The 21,403-nt window shown below is 50.4% G+C and overlaps 2 protein-coding genes across 21 annotated transcripts in view; one reads left to right on the plus strand and one right to left on the minus strand.

The window, feature by feature from the left end:
- HIRA (histone cell cycle regulator) overlaps nucleotides 1-17,961 on the minus strand; it is a 73,648-nt gene extending 55,687 nt beyond the window's left edge. For 5 of the 17 annotated variants that reach the window (XM_084994100.1, XM_084994096.1, XM_084994098.1 and 2 more), the window contains exons 1-2: nucleotides 17,482-17,548; nucleotides 263-325 (exon numbers count right to left, since the gene is read on the minus strand). Coding sequence is in view for 6 of the 17 variants with exons in the window: in XM_084994095.1 (XP_084850221.1) it covers nucleotides 263-325; nucleotides 17,482-17,518 (100 nt within the window). In the remaining 11 variants the exon portion in view is untranslated. Of the gene's footprint in view, nucleotides 1-262; nucleotides 326-17,481; nucleotides 17,764-17,802 lie in introns of those variants that run through there. The other 12 variants (XM_021074293.2, XM_005654116.4, XM_005654114.4 and 9 more) reach the window with 7 other exon arrangements.
- On the plus strand, nucleotides 17,592-20,993 carry MRPL40 (mitochondrial ribosomal protein L40). 4 transcript variants are annotated; one of them, XR_014825564.1, is made up of 4 exons: nucleotides 17,592-17,898; nucleotides 18,593-18,676; nucleotides 19,647-19,800; nucleotides 20,580-20,989. XR_014825564.1 is itself a non-coding variant. In XM_084992893.1 (4 exons), the coding sequence occupies exons 2-4, from the start codon at nucleotides 18,672-18,674 to the stop codon at nucleotides 20,902-20,904; spliced, it is 489 nt and encodes a 162-aa protein (XP_084849019.1). In that variant the 5' UTR covers nucleotides 17,799-17,898; nucleotides 18,593-18,671; the 3' UTR covers nucleotides 20,905-20,989. The 4 variants fall into 4 exon arrangements, 3 of the variants coding, with proteins under 3 accessions (XP_084849019.1, NP_001230489.1, NP_001230488.1); XM_084992893.1 differs by having other exon boundaries at nucleotides 17,799-17,898; nucleotides 19,642-19,800; NM_001243560.1 differs by lacking the exon at nucleotides 17,592-17,898 and adding an exon at nucleotides 18,124-18,288 and having other exon boundaries at nucleotides 19,642-19,800; nucleotides 20,580-20,993.
- Nucleotides 20,994-21,403: the final 410 nt, after the last annotated feature.

Genomic DNA, 21,403 nt, shown 5'->3' on the forward strand with positions numbered 1-21,403 from the left:
GCCACTGTAGTAACGCTAGATCCTTAACCCACTGAGCCACTAGGGAACTCCTCAAGCTGACTTTAATATCAACCCAATTCCTAGGAATTGGAAAGATAAACCCGCAACCAAAATACTTGCAGAGAGCATGCTGGAGCCCAAAAGGGTATTGGGAACAGCAAGCCCTCTCTGCAGCCCAGGGCACAGGATAAGTGGGCAAGGCAGCAGGGCCATACCACTTCCCCTACCCTCCCATCCCCGCCCCTGTTCCTCCAGAACATACCTTGTCCTCCAGTTGCAAACTTGGTCCCGTCAGGGTGAATATCAACTGAAAAAATTGGCTTGCCTGGGAACAAAGAAAAAAAAATACGTAACATCGATCTTGGCTTTTATTCATGGGAGAACAGCGAAGACTCAAACATGTAAACTATTGGTTCTTCAAGTAATGTCTCTAATCACTAGTCCTAGGAAAAAAAAGTGTCTACCAATAAATTAGCTGTGAACAAAGGTGGAATGATCTAACTTTTAGTTAAAATATAAATTACTGAGACTCTCCCCGTGACATTGAATAGCTTAGAGTCTGAAAGCAGGACAGGGCCTCCGGTCACTGAACAGTTGAGCCTGCAGCCCTGGGCACTCAGAAGTGAGAGCCTGCCCACTTCTTGGGGTACATGCTTGTTAAGGCCACAAGTTTCCTGGTGACAACAGCCCTAAGTCACAGGGGCTGCACCTCCAGCCATCTCCTTGTCCTACAGAGCCCCAGCTTTTCCATCCAGCTATCTGACAACTGAGCATGACCAGTGGCTGCAGTGCTCGGGCACTGCTTCCCTCACTGCCCTCCAAACCCCCCCCCCCATAGGTTTGTGCTGCATTACAGCCCAGGCAGAGTCCTTCCCGATGTCTCCTCCAGCTGGGCCTCAGTGGACACACCCCAGGGTGCAGTAAGTTAGATGCCTCATCCCTGCAGGGGAAGGGCTGTGGCACAATATGGGCCCAGGAGCCTATAACTGTCCCCAGAACTGGACGGTTAGCTGAGCAGACCTGAGTAGTGAAGGCACCACAGTGGGCTGTGGCAGTCATCCTGGGGCCTGTAGCCAATGGGCGTGTGTCCAGCTCCTGGCCTCCATCCAGTCCAAGAATGGTATGTCAATAGCTGTGGAGTTTATCACTGCAGCAGCACCTGGCATGGGCCTGGGGACGGTGGCTCAGTAATATCTGTTCAGCTACAAATTAGATGCTTTACAATGAGCTGAACATCAACGATTGCTGATACAAAGGGCTGTTGCCAAGGAGTCTTTTAGCTGAGGATGCTCTGGCTTCCAGGAGGAGGAGGGATGGGTACTAGTACCAGGGTCACCACCGCTGAAATCACGTGGCAGCGAATGCGGGTCAGGCAGAAGCAGGTGGTGGCTGATGAAGGTCTGGCTGAGGTGCCCATCAAGCATGGGAGACCAAGCGCTGGTACCAAGGCCAGCATGGCCCCCAGCCTAGCCCACCTTCCTCTGGAGAGCACACCCCTACGGTCAAGCGTGAGCTTCTATGAGCCCAGGGACCATACCCTCTCCCTCTTACTGGTCATTATGTGGTGGGGGAAGCAGCTGTGCAGGGCCACCAGCCAGCAGAGGTACCAAATGCAAACTCCCTCTCCTGTCCAGGGAGCTGGGAGTAGCACTGGGAAATTTGGAAATCACACCACACGTCATCTCAGCTCTAGCATTACTGGTTCCAACAGCAAAGGCTACCACAACAGGCTCCAGTTGGGCTGGCAGCTCTGGCTGGGTCCGTGAGCTAGAGCTCTTCAGCGACAGGTCAAGTTCAGCCAGGCAGCTGCTGACTGGGCCTGAAGCACATGCAATGTGCTCAAACCTGTCCCCACACATGGGAAACTCAGTCCCAGCCTGCTGTGAGCACTTGCTCAAGGGCTCACAAGGTCAAGACCTGACACTGTCTGCCCTCCACCCAGCACTGAACAGCCAGACCATAAGTGGACAGTGATCTGAGGCCCAGCTAGCCAGAGCTCTTCCTGCAGGGCCCAGACAGGACAGACCCTAACAGTCCCACCTTGACTTTCAAGAGAAGGGCCCTGAGAACCATCATGGCGACTCCAGGAAGGCAGATATGCGGGGGGCTGAGGGGGGGATGTGAAGGGCTCCCGATGAGGTGGGGATGCTTGCGCCCTCCTGGGCCAGGTGGCTGCCACCCATGATACTCCTGTGCTGCTGGGAACACATCACCCTTCCCCACAGGCTGGGGGCTGGAGGGAAGCCACTGTGAGAAGGTGGTCTCTTGCCATCTGGGCTCAAGAAAGGCCAACCAGGGCTGCGGGTCCTGCACTGCTGCTCCTAGGAGCGAGGAACAAGGGACTGCAGCATCCAGTGCTGAGACCTGGCTGGGCCCTGCCAACACCAGAGGACAGTGAGCCTTGTGAACTCAGATGTCTCCCTGGGTGGTGATGACCTTGGCAGGGGTCAGGCAGGCGCCTGCACTCAAGGGTCCCAGGGAACTGCCTTTCTAGGACCAGCCAAGCTCCTTGCCAGCCCTAACTTGCTTCAGAGCCCCTCTTACCCATAGGCAGCAAAGCCCGGGGCCTTCCCTGAATCCCACATGGCCCTCGCGCATCCTCCCTTCAATGGGAGGGGAAATGGAGGCATACAGAGAAGTCAGAAAAGTTGCCCAAGGCCTCATAGATGCCCAGGCATAAGTGCCATGGTGTGCTCCTGCCAGTGAAGATGGGAGGGTGGGGGTGCTGCTCAGAGGGAGCCCATCCAGGCCAAGCCCCCGGAAGGAGAGAATAAGGGAGCACAAGCCAGGAAGAGAACAAGCACAGGTGTGAGGAAAAGCACCCTACACACCTCAGCCCTTCTACTCTGTGTGCCCCACTCATCCCCACCCATCCCTGGAACCTGGGCTGGCTTGGACTTGTCTTTAACTAACCAAACATGACAAAGGAGACGCTGTTGCAGTGGTGGGCCAGTGCGGAAGACCCAGAGGTTCAACATCTGCCCTGTGGACAAGGCCCTGTCATGTAAGAGACCACCATGCTGAGAGGGGGCCCAAGCACTGAGACAGCAACAGCCAGTGCTGGGCTGGGACATGGGCCCCATGGTGGGGACCCACAGTGGGATGTCCCAGTCCCAGGCTGTTCAAGTGGCCCCAGCAGATTCTGTGAGGAGCCGAGATGAGCTGGCCCCACTGAGCCCTGCCAAGGGCAAAATCACACACAAGTAATAAAAATGCTGTTTTAAGCCAACAAGTTTAGGGGCAGTTTGCTATACCCAAGATGCCAATTTCTTCACTTTTCTGCCTGTGCTGACCTGAGCTGGGCACTCATCATTTTAACCAAAAAGGTTCTGACTGATCCAGCATCAGTCATGAGTGGCCATCAGCAAGAAGAATTCACCTGTGAGCAGAGTGCTTTTTAAGTTCTGAGGTCTGTGCAACGGAGTTTACATCCCCTCCAGGAGCACATCAGAATCACATGCCTACAAGTCACAGGCCAGCCTGACTCCCTCAGAGCACAGAGGTGGGGGTGGGGGCCCTGCTTCACAGGGACCGACTACACAGCCCAGGTCCTTTCCACCACACCCTCTCACGACACTTCTAAGATGCATATGCCTCACGGGCCAGTGTTTCTGAGACTGGGGTGTGCCTGGGACAGGTGTGACTGGCGTAAGTGGTGCTGCATTTCTAGAGCAGACGTCACAAGGAAGTGGACCTACAGGAGGCCACCAGTATAGAGCTGGCTGCCCACCCCACAGAACTGGGCCTCTCGATTCCAAGGATTGCGGTGGCACCCTGCCCTGCTCCTCCCAAGGGCTTCTGGGGGTGGAGCTGAGGGAAAGGGCATGGGGCTGGACTAGTTGGAGAACTTTCCTGAGGCCCTGTACAATGACCAAGATGAGCTCCCGACTCCCTCTCCACAGAGACAGAGCTGAAAGCCAGATCAGCACACTCTGCTCCCTAGAGCCACCAGCAACCTTGCAGCCTCTGCAGGATGGCCCCCAGCATGCTTAGCCCACACCAGCACTGCTCTCCCATTCTGCTCCAATGATCCCATTCTCATTTGGACAGAATGAAAAATAAGAGTTCCTGTCATGGCCCAGTGGTTAACAAACCTGACTAGCGTCCACGAGGAGGCAGGTTCAATCCCTGGTCTCGCTCAGTGGGTTAAGGATCTGGTTGCCATGACCTGTGGTGTAGGTCGCAGACACAGCTTGGATCCCAAGTTGCTGTGGCTCTGGCATAGGCTGGCAGCTACAGCTCTGATTAGACCCCTAGTCTGGGAAACTCCATAAGCCATGGGTGCAGCCCTAAAAAGACAAAAAGGAAAAAAAAAAAAGAGTAAGCTACAGACACTGGTTCTTCCTGGAGTCAGGGAGATTCTGAGAGGAGCAGGCGAGCAGGAGAAGGGATACCAGTAGGGCACAAAACAGACGGCCACCGTTGGTAATCCGGGGGCCTCCAGTCTGGGCTCTGCTGGAGCAGAACCTGGAAAAGGCGAGGCCTTCACTCTCCATGCTGTTCTCACACAGCCCAATAATACTTCAGATCTAAAAAAGTCTGGTACATTTGTAATTCAAAATGAAACACCGGATTGTCTGAAACATTTACTAAGTGGAAAAAAAGTTACAAAACAATATTTAAATATAAGGTGGATACAAAAGACATGATCTTATATGTGGAAAACCCTGAAGATTCCACAAAATAAAGGAATTTAGTAGAGCTGAAGGACACAAAATCAACAAACATTTGTTGCATTTCTATACATTAACAATGAAAATCCAAAAGAAACAAAGAGAAAAAAGTCATCTAAAATAGAATCAAAAAGGAAAAAAAAAGCTTAGAAATAAACTTAACCAAGGAAGCCAAAGACTTGTGCACTGAAAATTAGAAAACGGCTGCCCTGAGAACTAGCAGAGACACAAATAAATGGAAAGACAGCCCATGTTCATGGACATAAAGACTTACCACTGTTAAGGTGTCAACTACATGCAAAGCTCTACAGACTTAATGCATTCTCTACCAAAACTGCAATGACATTTTTCTTTTTTGCAAAGACTGAAAAACCCATCCTAAAATTCATATGGAATCTCAAGGGACTCCAAACAGCCAAATGGAATTTTGAAAAAAGACAAAGTGGGAGGTCTTACACTTGCTGATTTCAAAACTTACTACAAAGTCACAGTAATCAAAAGTGTGTTATTGGCATGATAATATACAGACCAATGGAACAGAATAAAGAGCCCTGAAATAAACCTTTGCATATGTGGCTACATGATTTTCCACAAGACTGCCAAGACCATTCAACGAGGTAAAGGACATTTTCTTCAACTAATAGATGGAGGAAAACAATATCAAGAAGAATGAGGCTGGAATCTTACCTAACATATACAAAAATTACCTCAGAATGGCTCAAAGACCCAAATGTTGAACCTAATGCTCTAAAAATTCTCAGAAGAAAACATAAAAAGAAAGCTTCACAACACTGCATTTGGCAATGATTTTTTTAGATGTGACAGAAAGGGACAGACAGTAAGAGAAAAAAAAACAGACAAACTGGACTTCATGGAAACTTTCGCCCATCAAAGGAGACTATCAACAGAATAAAAAGGCAACCCACAGAATGCGGGAAAATACTGGGAAGTCACATTTCTGATAATATATGGAGAACTCCTAAAACTCAATGACAAAAAACCAAAAACCTGATTCAAAAATGGGCAAAGACCTTGACTAGACTTTCTCCAAAGGATAGCTACCATTTAAAAAAAAGAAAAGAAGGAGTTCCTGTTGTGGCTCAGTGGTTAACAAACCGGACTGGCATCCCTGAAGATGTAGGTTTGATCCCTGGCCTTGCTCAGTGGGTTAAGGATCTGGTGTTGCTGTGAGCTGTGCCATAGGTCACAGACGAGGCTAGGATCCTGAGTTGCTGGGGCTGTGGCATAGGCCAGCGGCTACAGCTGATTGAACTCCTAGCCTGGGAACCTCCATGTGCCACCAGTGCAGGCCCTAAGAAAAACACAAAAAGTAAATAAATAAATAAAAAGAAAAGAGAAGAGAAGTAAAGTAAAAAAGAAAAAGTAACAAGTGGTGGTGGTAGGGATGTGGTGAAACTGGAACAATACACAACTGATGGGAATGTAAAATGGTGCAGCTGCTGTGGAAAACAATACGGAGGCTCCTCAAAACATTAAAAATAGGCATGACACTAAATCAACTATACTTTAACAAAAAAAAAAAAAAAGAAAAAAGAAAAAAACATTAAAAATATAATTACCTGGGTATAGCAGAGCACAAGTTTGTAATAAACTATATGGGAAAAAGAATGGAGATAAGATATACCAATCCACTTTGCTGGACACCTGAAACTAATACCACTTTGCTGGACACCTGAAACTAATACAGCATTGTGAGTCAACTATACTCCAATAAAATTAAAATTAAGGAAAAAAAAAGGAATTACCTGTGATCCAGCAATTCCACTTCCAAGTATACAAAAGAACTGAAAGTAGGGTCCCGAAGAGTTATTTGTAGACCCACATTTGCAGCAGCACTATTCATAATAGCAAGAGGTGGAGGCAACCCCAGGGTCCATCAATGGAAGAATGGATAAGTAAATATGGTGCATCCATACAATGAAACATTATTCAGCAATGAAAAGGAAAGAAATTCTGACATAAGCTACAACATGGATGAACTGTGAAGACATTACTCTGATTTACACAAGCCAGTCACAAAAGCACAAATGCTATAAGATTTCACTTATATGAAGTCTCTAGAATAGTCACATTCATGTAGACAGAAAGTAGAATGACGGCTGCTGTGGACTGGGGGGCAGAGTTTTAAAGTTCTGCAAGATGAAAAGTTATAGAGATGGTGGCACAACACTACTGAACTATACCCTTAAAAGATGGTCAAGATGGTAAATTTTGTGTTATATTTATTTTGTCACAACTTTAACCAAAAACCAAACCAAATAAAACCAATAGTATATAAGCTGGAAGGGTGTGGGAGGGAGCTGGGTGTGGCTGTAAAAGGTACTGGAAACAGTCTTGACTGGTGGATACCCGAACATGCACAGGCGAAAAATTGTGTAGAACTAAACAGCTACCCCCACACAGATAAGTACTACAAATAATAAAGGGGAAGATCTATACAAGATAGGTGGAATCTGTCAATGTTGAGGTGGCATTATATTGCAGTTTTACAAAATGTTACCCCTGGAGAAACTAAGCAAAGTGCTCAGATGACCTCAGCTGGGTGGGAATCTACAAGCATCTCAATAAAGAATAAATATACATATGCATCAAGTCTGTTTTCTAAAAACTCTAAGTATGAGTATGCATAATGAAAGGTAAGAAAGATAAATATCCAAATACCAGTGGGCTCTCCTCATAAAGTTGGTTCTTTCCTTGTGCAGGGTATGCACCCTATGACCAACAAACCCTCCAGAGGCCCTGCACCAGAGCATTCTACCTAATGGTGGGAAACTCCTCTATCTGGCTGCCTGCCAAGTGTCTCACCCTTCACCTTGCCACAAGCAACTCCTGGTCTTCCTGCCCAAACCTGCCATCTCAGTCAAGGCCATGCCTCAGACAGGAGAAGCCAACAGGCCCTGCAGGACAGCCACACTCCTGGCGACTTCTCTGGCCTCATCTCTGGGTCCCCTAACTCAATGGGTGGTCCAGCATCCCCCTCCTCTCCGCTCCTAGACTGAACAGGCACCCTCCCACCGAGGAGGCCCGCCTCCCCTAACCGCCCAGTGTGGCACCACCATTCTGCCAACACTGAGCTATTTTTCCCTAAGCAATTTCTTATACACTATTTACTTTCCATCATTGTATGTCTGGCCGCTCTACCCAACAGACGTAAAATCCAAGAACTTAGTACTTCTTGTCTGTTTTAGTTGTGGAGTCATCCCCAGGGCCCAGTGGCTTAACACCTAGTAGGCACTCAATAAACACATGCTGTTGTTAATGGCCGGAGGAAGCCGGAGGCTGAGGCCCCAAATTTGAAGACCCCGATCTTGGGAAGGCAGGCCCCTCACCTCCCGAGGTGAGAGCTCACATCAGCACCCACCTGCAGGTGGAAGCACAGCCTTGGCGGCCCCCAGGGCCATCTGCTGCTGTTACCTCTACTGAGTTCAACCACAAAAACTTCTGTCTTCCTAAGTTGGCACCACACAAGGACACTTCACAGGGGTCAGGTGCCTGAGAAAGCCAGAACGCAGCACAGGAAGGAAGTTGTAACACTCATGCAACCGTTTTGGGTTTTTTTGTTTTGTTTTGTTTTGTTTTTGCCATGAACTAGAGGGGAAAAAGTGGCAGGTATGTCATTCGCAGACCTGAGCCACTTCTGCAGCATTTGCCAACACCTTAACAAGGAAGTTTTAGTGTCTCTTTATATACTTTTCCCCTAATTTTATAGGACAGAGATACTCCTTAAAAGTTATCTGCAAGATGAATTTCTATAAATAGTCACTCCTCCTATCTAGTTCCATTAGGAAACCAAGACCAATTAAGGACAGCACTTCCATAGAGGCGAAAAATCTGTTAATTTAACAACAACCAAAGTTAAGGAAGTAACACTAGTTTGTTTGTTTGTTTTTTTAAGGGCCGCACCAGCAGCACAGGGAGGTTCCCAGCCTAGGGACTGAATTGGAGCTGTTGCTGCTGGCCTACACCAAAGCCACAGCAACGCAGAATCCCAGCTGCGTCTGCAGGCTATACCACGGCTCACAGCAACACTGGATCCCTAACTCAATGATGAAGACCAGGGATCGAACCTCCGTCCTCATGGATGCTAGTGACATTTGTTAACCACTGAGCCATGGACGGCAACTCCCAGAAATAACACTATAGTTAATAACACTGTATTATTGCATATTTGAAAGTTGCTAGAGAGTAAATCTTAAATGTTCTTGTCAAGAAAAAATAATTCTGTAACTATATGAGGTGACAGATGTTAACCAAAATTACTGTGGTGATCATCTTGCAATATATACAAACACTGAATCATTATGTTGTACACCTGAAACTAATCAATGTTACAAGTCAATTTAAAAAAAGGAAAAAGAAAAATAACAGACTGCGCTACAGTCAACCTCTTTCCCCGTCAGGTGCCTAGAGCTGGGTTCCAGGACCTCTTCAGTACTCCTGCTCATGGTCTGCTGCCTGAGACAAGGTCTCAGTTCACAGGTTACCTTTTCGCTCAGGCTTGCCCAAAAAACCCTATTTAAAACCCTTCCGACCCTGACCCCAACCCTGACCCCAGGGCTCATCTCTGCCTGCTGTTTCTTCCACACTCCCTTAGCTACTGCTCTGTTTATGGTCCCTGCCGCCTGTCTCCCTAGGGAGCTCCCCTCCTATACTTCTCCTCACTGGTCAATGTGACTCGGGCTGCTCCTGAGCAGAGCCCAGCACATGGCCTGGTCCATAGCACTTAGCCCCACACAGTTCACAGGCATGTGTGTTGATGGGACAAATGGACTGGGTGCCTCTCTGCGCAGGGCCCATTGGAGGATGCAGAGAGACCAGGAGTCTGCTCCAGTGCAGATCCATTCCCGGCCCTCAAGTGACACTGCCTTTTCTGTCTGTTCTTCACCGCAGTGGCTCTGGACAGGGTAGTTTCCCTGTCCTGGGCTGGTTATGAATGAAGACAGGTATTGCTTTTAAAAGAGGCAAGTTTTGACCTAACTGGGCTTACGCTTTGCCAGGGGTGTTCTAAACCATTTCTATCTGTTCTGTGTCATCTACTCACCCTCCTACAACAGAAAGCTTTAAGACACAATTGTATAAATGTGCTCCTAGGGTAAAGACTAGAGCAAAATGTGTCCCCTTGTCACTGGAATCCCCAGTGGATTCCCCAGTGGATTCTACCACAAGGTCTGGTCTACTAGAAGAGCTAGCCAAGATGAACAGAAAGTTTTATGAAGCAAATTAACGCTACCAGCCAAGGGCAGCAGATACTGTGGGCTGCCTGTCTGCTGGCCGCCTTGTAGTCGACACCCCAAGTACATGCCTTTCAGAGGGGTGGTCTCGAGTGGAGCCCCAATCTTACCCAGGCATCTACTTCCCCCACCCCCGATGCAGTCAGCAGGCAATGGTGATGGGTGTAAGAGGGCACGTGACCTAGCTGGCTTGAGCAATCAAACAAGGAAGATTCAGAGTCCAGGATTGGCCATAGGCCTGCCCTACCCCTCCCAGAAACCATTCTGCTGATATGTCATGACCAGAGAATTCTCAAAAAGTAAACGCCAGAGAAGGCTCACCAAGCACATCGAAGAGAAACCTGCCAGGTTAGAAGCCCTATGGCTCTCTGAATGGCTAGAAGCAGCCATGGGATAACAATACCCAAGCACGAGAGCACTCCTGGTGCCCAGATGGAGCAGTGCTTCCTCCCTTCCTCCCCGCCCCTCACTTTTTAGGCTGTATCAGCGGAGTATGGAAGTTCACAGGCTAGGGGTCGAACTGGAGCTACACCTGCCAGCCTACACTACAGCCACACAGTATCCAAGCCTCGTCTATGACCTACACCACAGCTCATGGCAACACCAGATCCCTGATCCACTAAGCAAGGCCAGGGATTGAACCTGCATCCTCATGGATACTAGTTGGATTTGTTTCCACTGCGCCATGATAGGAACTCCTGTAGCAGTGGTTTCTGAAAGCTCTTTCTACAGATGAAAAGGAACCCAAGCTCTCCAGGACAGAGGTGGCCACCCTCAGCAAGGGGGCCACCATTTGGCAACTAGAAACAATGAGCTTGGGTTCTGGTCAGTCTGGATGTGCCTCCCAACTCGTACCCTTCACATCAACTGCAATCCTGGGGCCACCTAACCTCAGCCTCAGTTTCTATCTGCACAATGCACTGTTGGGGATGTTTTCTTTCTGCTGCATGTCACAGAGGACTTCAAGGGTAACCTACTAACTCATATGACGAGTTCTGACGAGGGTCAGTTTCAAGAGTCATTAATTAGCAGCTTAAGGAGCCATGTCCTTCAACTGTCCCCTCCTGTCATGCTCATGGTCACACGCTGGCTACCATACACAGACGCAGTGAATCCAAGAGAAGAGAGATGGGCTAGCCTCTCAAGTATCTCTTCTTAACTGATTCCCCATGAGCCCCAGAAGACATTCCCCCAACACAAGGCCTACTGGCTGGAAGGGCACCACACAGCCGTTCCCCAACAAGTCTCCGCTCCATCCACAATCCAGCTTAGAGTTATTAAGCCTTGGCCCTGCAACTGGTCTGCAGAAGGGGGCAGACATGTGGAAAAAACCTGGGGTTCTGATAGAAAGGAAGAAGGGGGTGAGACACTCCCTCTCTGCTAGTTAGCAGTGCAGATGTTCACATCCCAAGGTGTTGCTGCTCACCTGTGTTTGCATCCATTTCTGATCCCCGGGGTTTATTTCACACGCTGGACACCTGTGCAGTTCACAAGCAAACACCCCAGATAAACCGGATAGCCTAGTAACCCTTGTGGAAAAGGAGGGGTCAGGGGAGAAAGGAACCCAGATGGGTGCAATGGCAGCAGGTCCCCTCGGGCTAAGGCTAGGCACTGCCTAGAGGTCACTCCCAACTGTGTAAACACAGCTTGATGCAAAAGATGAAAACATCTTTTTAACTACTTCTTAGATTAAAAGAAACATTTAAGGAGTTCCCATCGTGGTGCAGCAAAAACAAATCCAACTAGGAACCATGAGGTTGTGGGTTTGATCCCTGGACTTAGTGAGTTAAGGATCAACGTCGTGACCTATGGCTCAGATCCGGTGTTGCTGTGGATGTGGCGTAGGCCGGCAGCTGTAGCTCCAATTGGACCCCTAGCCTGGGAACCTCCATATGTTATGGGTGCGGCCCTGAAAAGCGGAAAAAAAAAAAAAAAGAAATATTTAAGAACAGTTCCTACTGTGGCACAGCAGGTTAAGACTCTGATGTTGTCACAGCTGTGGTGTAGGTTGCAACTGCAGCTCAAATTCAATCTCTGGCCTGGAAACCTCCATATGTCTTGGATGTAGTCAAAAAAGAAAAAAAATTAACATTTAAGAAAACCTCATTTCTGAGCGCTCATCTCCGCTCTTTCTTCTGCATACGAAAGAAACTAACTCTTGGAGTTCCTGCCATGGCTCAGGGCTAACAAACCCAACCAGTATCCATGAGGACACAGGTTGGATCCCTGGCCTCACTCAGTGGGTTAAGGATCTGGTGTTGTCTTGAGCTGTGGTGTATGTCACAGATGAGGCTTGGATGTGGTGTTGCTGTGGCTGTGGTGTAGGCCAGCAGCTGTAGCTCTGATTCGACCCCTAGCCTGGGAACTTCCATATGCCACTGGTGTGGCCCTGAAAAGGCAAAGAAAGAAAGAGAGGGAAGGAAGAAAGGAAGGAAGGAGGAAACTTTAAGTCTCAGATCTACAGTTATGTGCCTCTCCCCTGTCTTCACCTCCACCAACCTCCTGTCTCCATCATTACCTCTCTACCAAGACCCAGGGAACTGCCTCTGAGCTTGACCATTGGGCAATGTCCAGCCCCCTCAGACATATCAATGCTCCCCTCTCACAATTCCTAGAAGAAAGTCCAAGCTTCCAGGCAGGTGTCAGGGCCCTGACTCCAGCACCAACTCTCATCACATGCACTGTCCATCCCTAAGTGCCCCCAGCCCTCCTGGGGCCTCTGCTCCTGAGGTTTCCCTCACAGTCCTCCTGTGGTCCAGACACAGCTCAGGCCCTCTTCCCTGGGGCTTCCAGCTACCCTGCACCCTAGAATGTGGTCTCTTCCCTTCTCCCACATGGCGCAAGCTTCTCCCACACAAGGAGAGCCTTATTTACTTCTGACCCCACAGAACTTCTCTCCAGAAGGGTTCAATGTCTGGGGCACACATCACTGAAAATTCTACAAGAGTAGTATCCAAGGCAAAATCCCACCTAGTCTTCTGAATCCTCTCCAGAAGTATTCTGATTACTTTTTAAAAAAACCAAACTACTGCCCTCAGTGCTAAGTCAGTGAGAGACTGTGAAGAGGGTTTGCATTTCCTGAGCCTTCACAGGTGAGCAGGGAGCAGGTGAGGCAGGTGTCAGTGGCTTCACTTAACAGAGCAGGACAAGAGGCGTAAAGAACCTTCTGGAACACACATTTGGGGAGCAGCAGAGCACAGAGACTTGAGAACAGGATGGCTACCTGACTCCAAAATATAAAAGGCAAAATTCTTCTCTTCAAGAGGCTTACAATCTGGTTTGATGGTTGACACAAATACACAAAAAGGGAACTAACAATAGATACTCTTACCTAGAGCACTTTCTCAACCTTGGCACTGCTGACTTTGGGGCAGGGGATTCTTTGCTGTGGGGGAATGACCTGGACCCTGCAGCATCTTGTGGGCAGTCCTGTCCTCCACCCACTGGATACAAGAGCACCACCCACTCCAGCTCTGAAAACCAAAAATGTCTCCAGACACTGGCCCATTTGAGAATCCCTAATCTAGAGCAACTGCAGTTTATCTGAATGACCATGGCCATCACAGAATGTCACTGCTGGGATCCCTCCTGGCCTCTGTCTCAGCAGCTGTGTAGGTCTTTCCACACCCAGGCCAACCTCACTACTGTGTCATCCCTCCCTGTGTTTCCCTTTCAAGCTGGTTTATGTTCACCCAGATGTGGTCCATGTCTCAGGAGGAGATTTTAAACCTTTTGTGGAATGAGACAGGGTGGGGAAAAGAATCGAATCATAGGCAGGACAGGAAAAAACACACCATAAAGAAATGTGATTCACTGACATATTATCCCATTATTTAAAACTTGCCAAATAACTTTCCACAACACTGCCCTCAGTGTGATCAAGAGGGCAAAGGAGGACACGTGTCCTTCACTCCTGGTCCCTCTGGTGAGAATGGGTTTCACCAATGAGCTACTCATGAATACCATGAGAATTCCAGACAAACTCTCAGAAACAGAGGCCCAGGGATGGGAAGAAGCAGGGCTCTCAATGAAATCTTTTCAACATAAATGCTACATTTTCCTACAACTAATAACCCAACTGCTTTCACTTTCTGACCAATATGTGGTTATAACCTAACTTAAAAATAAACTTTATTTTGGGCAAGCCTAAAATAATATATGTAAGGAATATTATATCCGAGAACACAGAGCAAGGCCCATGCGTGTGTGTGTGTGTGAACAGTGTCTAGCATATATGTCCACAGTTCTTATCATACACCTCAGTTTAAGATAGTCCTTTTTTTTTTTTTTTTTTTTTTTTTGGTCTTTTTGCCTTTTCTAGGGCCGCACCCATGGCATATGGAGGTTCCCAGGCTAGGGGTTTAATTGGAGCTGTGGCCACTGGCCTATGTCAGAGCCACAGCAACTTGGGATCCGAGCCATGTCTGCGACCTACACCACAGCTCACGGCAATGCCAGATCCTTAACCCATTGAGCGAGGCCAGGGATCGAACCTGCAACCTCATGGTTCCTAGTCGGATTCGTTAACCACTGAGCCACAACAGGAACTCTAGTTTAACATAGTCTTTACGTTTGCGGACAGGATTGAATGATGAGCATGAGTCTATATGCTTATTCAACTTCACCAAGGCCCAGAAGTGGAATCACAGTCACAAGAATCTACAGTCAATACACGATGGTGTCTGAATCCGTGTTCAACGCTCCTTACTGTGATGTGACTTTAACATCTGTGAACTTACTGATCACTTCAAAAAGTGATTCTGGAGTTCCCGTCGTGGCGCAGTGGTTGACGAATCCGACTAGGAACCGTGAGGTTGCGGGTTCGGTCCCTGCCCTTGCTCGGTGGGTTAAGGATCCAGCGTTGCCGCGAGCTGTGGTGTAGGTTGCAGACGCAGCTCAGATCCCACGTTGCTGTGGCTCTGGTGTAGGCCAGTGGCTACAGCTCCGATTCAACCCCTAGCCTGGGAACCTCCATATGCCGCGGGAGCGGCCCAAGAAATAGCAACAACAACAACAACAATAAAAAAAAAAAGACAAAAAAAAAAAAAAAAAAAAAAGTGATTCTCTGCTGGGGGTGACCTGGCCAACAGAGGACACTGGATGTCTGAGGCCAGGGATGCTGCTAATGTCCTATAACACACAGGCTGGTCTCCACAGTTCTGTAACCCAAAATGTCAACAAGTGCTGAGAATTAGAAACTCTACCTTAGAGGAAAAGTCTTACCATTATCATCAGTCAGAAAAATGAAGACCAAGGGCGCACTTGCGCCCAACAGATTGTTTTCCCTCTGCTTTCATCCTGCCCTCGCCACTCTGCCTGAATGGATCCTGCCGCCAGGGGGAAAGTGCAGGGCTCTCTGCTCCTTCCCTCTCTTGACTCTTATTAGACACCAGAAAGTATCTTCGAGCTGCGTAATGAGTGAGGAGACATGAATGCAGAGTCAGGAAGCCAGCTCTCCAAAGTACGATGGTCTTTTTTTTGCTTTCTAACCCAAAGAAGTGAGATTATACCAGCCACTACAGAGCACTTGGGCTTCTGGCTGAGCAGCACCCCCACCCCGGCAGTTTCTACTAGTCACAAGACTTTAAAGGACTACTCAATAGTAATCCAGACCATCATCATGTCCTTCTGGAAAGTGGTTATTCTCCCCAACAGTCCTCCTGAACACTCAGTGAGACAGGGGTTGATTTCAGAAGATTTTAAGAGAAAGGAAATTTGACAAAGAACAGGTTTGTCTCAGTTTCTGTACTATCATCTCTCATATTTCTAAGGCACTTTAGAGTGTGGGAAGCACTTTGTGGCCTCACAATTGCTTATGAAGAAGGCAGGGCAGGTATCCTGAGTTCTACCCTAGGACTGTGGCTAGGCCATGGCAACAAGAGCCCCAGGTCCACTCCTCTGCTCACTCTGCCGTCAGGATGCTTGCTTGCTGGCCTGGCTGCACACTCTCACTCATTTGTACCTAAGTAATCGCACAAGCATCTTGACCTGCTTATGCTTACAGCATAAAACATGTGTCCTACAAAGGAGCTTATCATGAAATTAGAAGTTACATAGCAAAAGGCAGACTAGAGAAGGATACACTACACAAACAAGTCAATCTAGGCAAAGCATGTCAAAATAAAAATTCCTTCAGACTTGCACAGCAAACTAGATCATAAAACTTTTTCCTCTCTTGATTCACCAGCACCACAATCTATAATTACTGAACACTCACCCAGTTCTCCAAAGAAAAATCTCACACCACACATCAGGAAACACTCTTGGAGAGCAACACAGGAGAAACGAAACCAGAGTTCACAGCTTTTGCTTTCATGTACAGTAAACCTAGATGTCTTAGTAAGTTATGGTCACCTCAGCTCTCTTACCTGTATCAGCCAACATTTACCACAGACCCTCTGTGTGGAAAACATTGCCGAGTGTGGAGAGGAAATGTGGAGAGGAAAAGAGGGGAACCAGGCAGTCTCCACCCTGAGGGCATATGGAATGTACACCCACAGGGACAGGGTCCATCTAGCAGAGTGACTCAGATGGAATGTTACCAAAATGGAAAGATGACCTCACCTGGACCCTGAAAAACGACACAGATGACCTACAAGAAGATGGCAAGGGAAAGCACGCCTGATGGAAAGGACACAGACATTCAGTTCAGTTCAGCTGCAGCAGTAGGAAGCATCCTCAGATCAAGTTCAAAACCAAAAACCTAGGAGTTTAAGGAAGGTAAAAGCATCTACTCTACTTGGTAGAAAAGAAAACCGGAGCTCCCTCTAGTCATACAGCGAAGCAGAAACGAGGACAAAATCTGGGTGACCCTTTGCATAAGAGCAGTCAAAAAGGCCCTCCCTGGAACAGTATTCCCTGGGCTTCAGCGCTGTCAGGAGAGAGATGGGGCTCTCTCCCCTCAAAGACCAACTCCTGTAGCAGGTGCACGGACAAGGCAAAACTCAAACAAAACTGCTGGCGACCACGTGCTTCTCTATACCAGAATCCCTTCTCAACCAGGGAAACTGCATGCTCCCCCAAGGTGTGCTTCGGAGACACTGCCACAGAGCTAAGGAAGGCCCTCTGTGCCCTGGAGGCCCCAGACAGCTAGCGGGAACGTGGTTGCTTGGCTCCAGAAACAGCCTGAAGACACAGTTTCCCACCTGGAAGCACTGTCACCAGATCTAGCCCAGCTGGTATGGCAGGGACGTACCCATTCCAGGTCTACACCCTGCCACCAAAAGGCCAAGGCGGATTCACACACTGGACCATCCTGGCACATCCCTGCCAACTCCCGGAACCGGGCCGTGACCCCTGGCCGGACCACGCGTCGGCGACCGAGGGCTCAGCGAAAGGGCTGGGGCGAGAGTCGACGTGGCCGCGGCCGGGCGGAGCACGTGCCCGGTACCCGGAATCCCCGCGCCAGGGCAAAGTCCGCGCCCGCCAGTCCCGCGGCCCGGGCACCGGGCGCCCGGCATGGAGCACGCCGGGCAGGACCTGCGCACGGCACCCACCCGGCTCCAGACCCTGGCCGGTCTCCGGTCCGGCCCCCCGCGACCCCCACACGCACTCACCATTATGGTTGACCCAGGTCGGCTTCAGGAGCTTCATTGTTCGGCCGCCGCCGCCGCCGCCGCCGCCGCCGGGCTGAAGCGAGAGCCGCGTCCCTCAGCGCGCCCGGGCCATGGAGCCGCCGCCGCCCGCGCCGCTCGCCCTCCGGCTGCCGCCCGTCCTGCGCCCTCAGCGCCGCCGCGCCATCGCCGGCCTGCGCCCCCCGCCGCCGCCGCCACAGCCGACCCCCGCGCTCGGCCGCCGCCGCCGCCGCCACAGCCGCATCCCCCGCGCCGCTCCTCCTCCGGCGGCTCCCGGGCAACGCCGGAAGTCACGGCGCGCACCTGCCAAACCGCCCCGGCGGGAAACCGCTCTCCGCGCGCACGGGGAGCCCGGCTCCTCGGCCCGCTGGGCTGAGCGGGCAGACGGCTCCGCTTCAGGTCCGCCCCGTGCGGCCGCGAGCTAAGTGCTAGCCGACGGGAAGCGGGGCTTGGGGTGCACTCGGGCCGGCGGAGCTGGGCGGGGCGCGGCGGCGGCGCTGACGGCCTCGCCGCCCCGCCCGCCGACGCCGAGCCGACTAATTAACTGGCTTCCGCCGCTCCCAGCGCGCGTTCATTGGGCGCTCGCGAGCGCCGGCCACGTGCCGCGCCGGGCGCGGCCCGGCTGCTCCGGCTCGGACGCGCTTACTGGGCGGCCAGGCCGCCTCACAGACGAGGACACTCGGTCCCCTCCGGCCACGCCGGCCCCACTATGGGTATCGGCCCTCGCGTGGCGCAGGCCGAGCGGCCGGTGGCTGCGTAGGTGGCAAGAAGAACCCTAAGCCGAGCGAGGTGCGAGGCGCCGGGCGCGGGGCGGAGCCACGTCGGGGGCGGGGCAAGGCGCGGCGGCCGGAACAGGGGAGCGCGGGAGGGCCAGGCGGCCGGACCAGAGACCGGAGCACCGCGGCCCGGGGCGCGCGCCCGGAAGCGGCCGGTGTGGACCGGGAGTCATGGCGGCCGCCGCGCTGGGGGCGGCCTCACGCACTCTGCGCCCGGCGAGCCGGTGAGTGTGGACTGGCGGAGCCGGGGTCGCAGGTCTGCAGTCTCCCCCAGCGCTTCGAGAATCAGGCGCTTACGCCCCCTCCGTCTCTTCCAGGCTTGTGGGAGCGTGGCCGACGCAGACCAGAGACGCGCACGAGCGAGGCTCGCTATTCTCCTTTTGGGGTCTCGTGCCCATGAGGTAACCCGATTTGGGGCCGGCCTCGGGGACCCAACGTTTCTCAGTTCAGAGTAGGTGGACTCTATACTGTAGCTGTCAGTGTCCCGTGATAAACGTAATGCGGAATAATTTGGAGAAGAATGTATGGGTATAATCTAGTCATTGCTGTACGCCAGAAACACAACATTGTAGGCTAGCTATACTTAAATTTAAGAGAAAATTTGGTCAGATACCTTTCTGTCTTTTTATATGGAATACTGTTATCTGTACTCAGAAAATAAAAACGTGAAAATAGTCTTAAAAAGTTAGTTAGCTTTGAAGGGACTGTTGGGTGTTTTAAAGAGCCCAGCACTTCCCTTTCTTACTCCCTGGAGAGGTGGGAGAAGGTGCAAGGATGAGTTTTTCCACCTGGGACTCTGTGTCCCTTCTAGACTTGATTCATGAAAATCAGTCTTGATGCTGGAGGACTTATTTATTCTTAGTAGTAAATTGTCACCATAGGAGCTGTGTTCCTGGGAGTAAATCAATCTCATAAGTGCTCTAGGATGGGAAAATTTGTTAAGAAAGCCCAAGTAAATAGGAACCTGCTGGTCACTTTAGTTATACTATCTCTCTTTAGTCTTACTCAAATCATTTTTATAAATCACCAATTCATTAAAATGTGAGTAATGAGTTTCTCATTCATCAGTTTGGTATTTTCACTATTCAGTGCTGTGCTGTCTCAAGTCACAGGAAATCCTGCGCTAAAGATAAGCACTTCCCTTTAATTTATACCTTCTCACCCCTCCTGATTGGCTGTACCCACAGAGTTCTCACAGGGACCCCAGGTGAAGGCTGTCTCCCTGCCACGCTTAGGAGGTCAGGCCACACACTTCCTTCCCTGGCAGAGAGCTCAGTACAGGTTTGGGGCCCTTTACCTCAGGCTATGTCTTTATGTGTTCATGAGACCAGAGAGAAAAAGGTTTAATGTTTGCTTTATCGTTTAGAGCAGAACCTCTTCGAAAGAAGAAGAAAGTAGATCCTAAGAAAGACCAAGCAGCAAAGGACCGCTTGAAAAAGAGGATCAGACGACTGGAGAAGGCAAGCCAGGAGCTCATTCCCATTGAGGATTTTATCACGCCAGTCAAGTTCTTGAATAAAGAGAGGTGGGGCCCTCTATGTTTGAAGTCCTCAGAGCAAAGGACTTCTGTCTGCACTTCAAACCCGTGGTGGGAAGGGGTGGGGCTGGGACAGACTTGGCCCTGGTCTGAGTCCTCATCTCCTGGGTTGTCTGTGGGCCTTGAGAAAGCATTCCTTGGTGCTGCTCCTGGATGGCTGAATGTGGGAAGGGAAACTCAGGGAGATTGTTGATAGTACTTGAGCAAGTTTGCACTGTTGCTCTTGCAAGAGGAGTTTAGTTGTGATTGATGACTTGGGCCCTGGGTCTGCAGCCCTTACTCTTTCCTGATGCTAGGAAACCCTTAGCCTCTTGCTTTAGGGTGCAAATGTTCATAGTTGGGATGTGTCATGTGGGGTTTCTGCCTTGTCAGGAGCATACACCATGTATAAGGAACATGTATTGTGCATAAGTAGCACCTTGCCAGGTAATCGGGACATGACAGTGCTTTTTGGGGTCTCTGGGGCTGACATAGTTTCTTGACTCCCTGTGGTTTCGGTGTCTGTTTTCACAACTTCTGTTGACTTTTCTCCAAAGCTGCCTTTGGCTGGGGCAGAGGAGTTTCTTCCAGTCTGCTTAGAGTGATGCGTTCCTTGTCCCCATATAAAGCAAATGTTACTGGTTCCCACAGCTGGTGCTGCTGCCATGTTGTACGTTCCATACCTTTGTTTGTCCCCAAGTTCCATCTGTGCCAGGCAGTGGGTCTGCTGCTATTGGTTGGAGAAGTGGGTACCCCAGGGTCATGCCTTCTGCTCCGTGTATTTGCAGACAGCGGCCTCCTGTGGAGCTGCCCTTTGAGGAGAGCGAGCGGAGAGCCCTGCTTCTGAAGCGGTGGTCATTGTACAAGCAGCGAGAGCATGAGATGGAGAGGAGTGCCATCAGGTCCCTGCTTGAGGCCCAGGAGGAAGCTCTGCAGGAGCTGAGGCTCTCATCCCCAGAACTCCATGCGGAGGCCACCAAGAGGGACCCCAGCCTGTTCCCCTTTGAAAGGCAAGGGCCAGATTACACACCACCGATCTCTGACTACCAGCCCCCGGAAGGCAGGTACCAGGACATCACCAAGGTGTACACACAGGTGGAGTTCAAGAAATAGACTGTCCTTGAGAGCCCATGCCATTGGGGCCTGAGCCTGCTTGCGACAGGGTTACGTGGGCTATGAATAAATATGTTCAACCTGCTGTTTCTTTGTTGTATGTTGGAGTCAAAGTTAATTTACCTGAGAATGCACGGGGCTGAGGGAGGCTGCCCTCCCTTGCCTGCTACTGGGGAGAGGAAGGCCAAGATAAGAGGCAGACACCAGCAGCAGGAGGCACAAAGTGACCTCCGGAGCAGAAGTGGAGGACATGCATCTGTATTGCCTTATGCACAGGGAGGAAAGGCAAGGCAGGCTTTGGGTTTTAAGCCAGGGGTGGGGTCCTGTAGAGAGAGTCAGAGACCACTAGCCAAGCTTGCCGTGTTGTCAAGGAGGGTGCAACACCTGCCATTAGTTTGGAGTCATGAAGATGGGAGAATGTTTCTCAGTTTGGAAGCCCCTCTCCTTGCATGTAGATGCCAATTTCTCCCTGTGTGTCTGTGTCCAAGAGTACCAGTCA

The sequence above is a fragment of the Sus scrofa genome, chromosome 14 (genome assembly GCF_054392235.1).
Source record: "Sus scrofa isolate SSC_HxYL_T2T_F1_AM1 chromosome 14, Sscrofa_HxYL_maternal_Yorkshire_Landrace_v2.0, whole genome shotgun sequence".
Taxonomy (NCBI): domain Eukaryota; kingdom Metazoa; phylum Chordata; class Mammalia; order Artiodactyla; family Suidae; genus Sus; species Sus scrofa.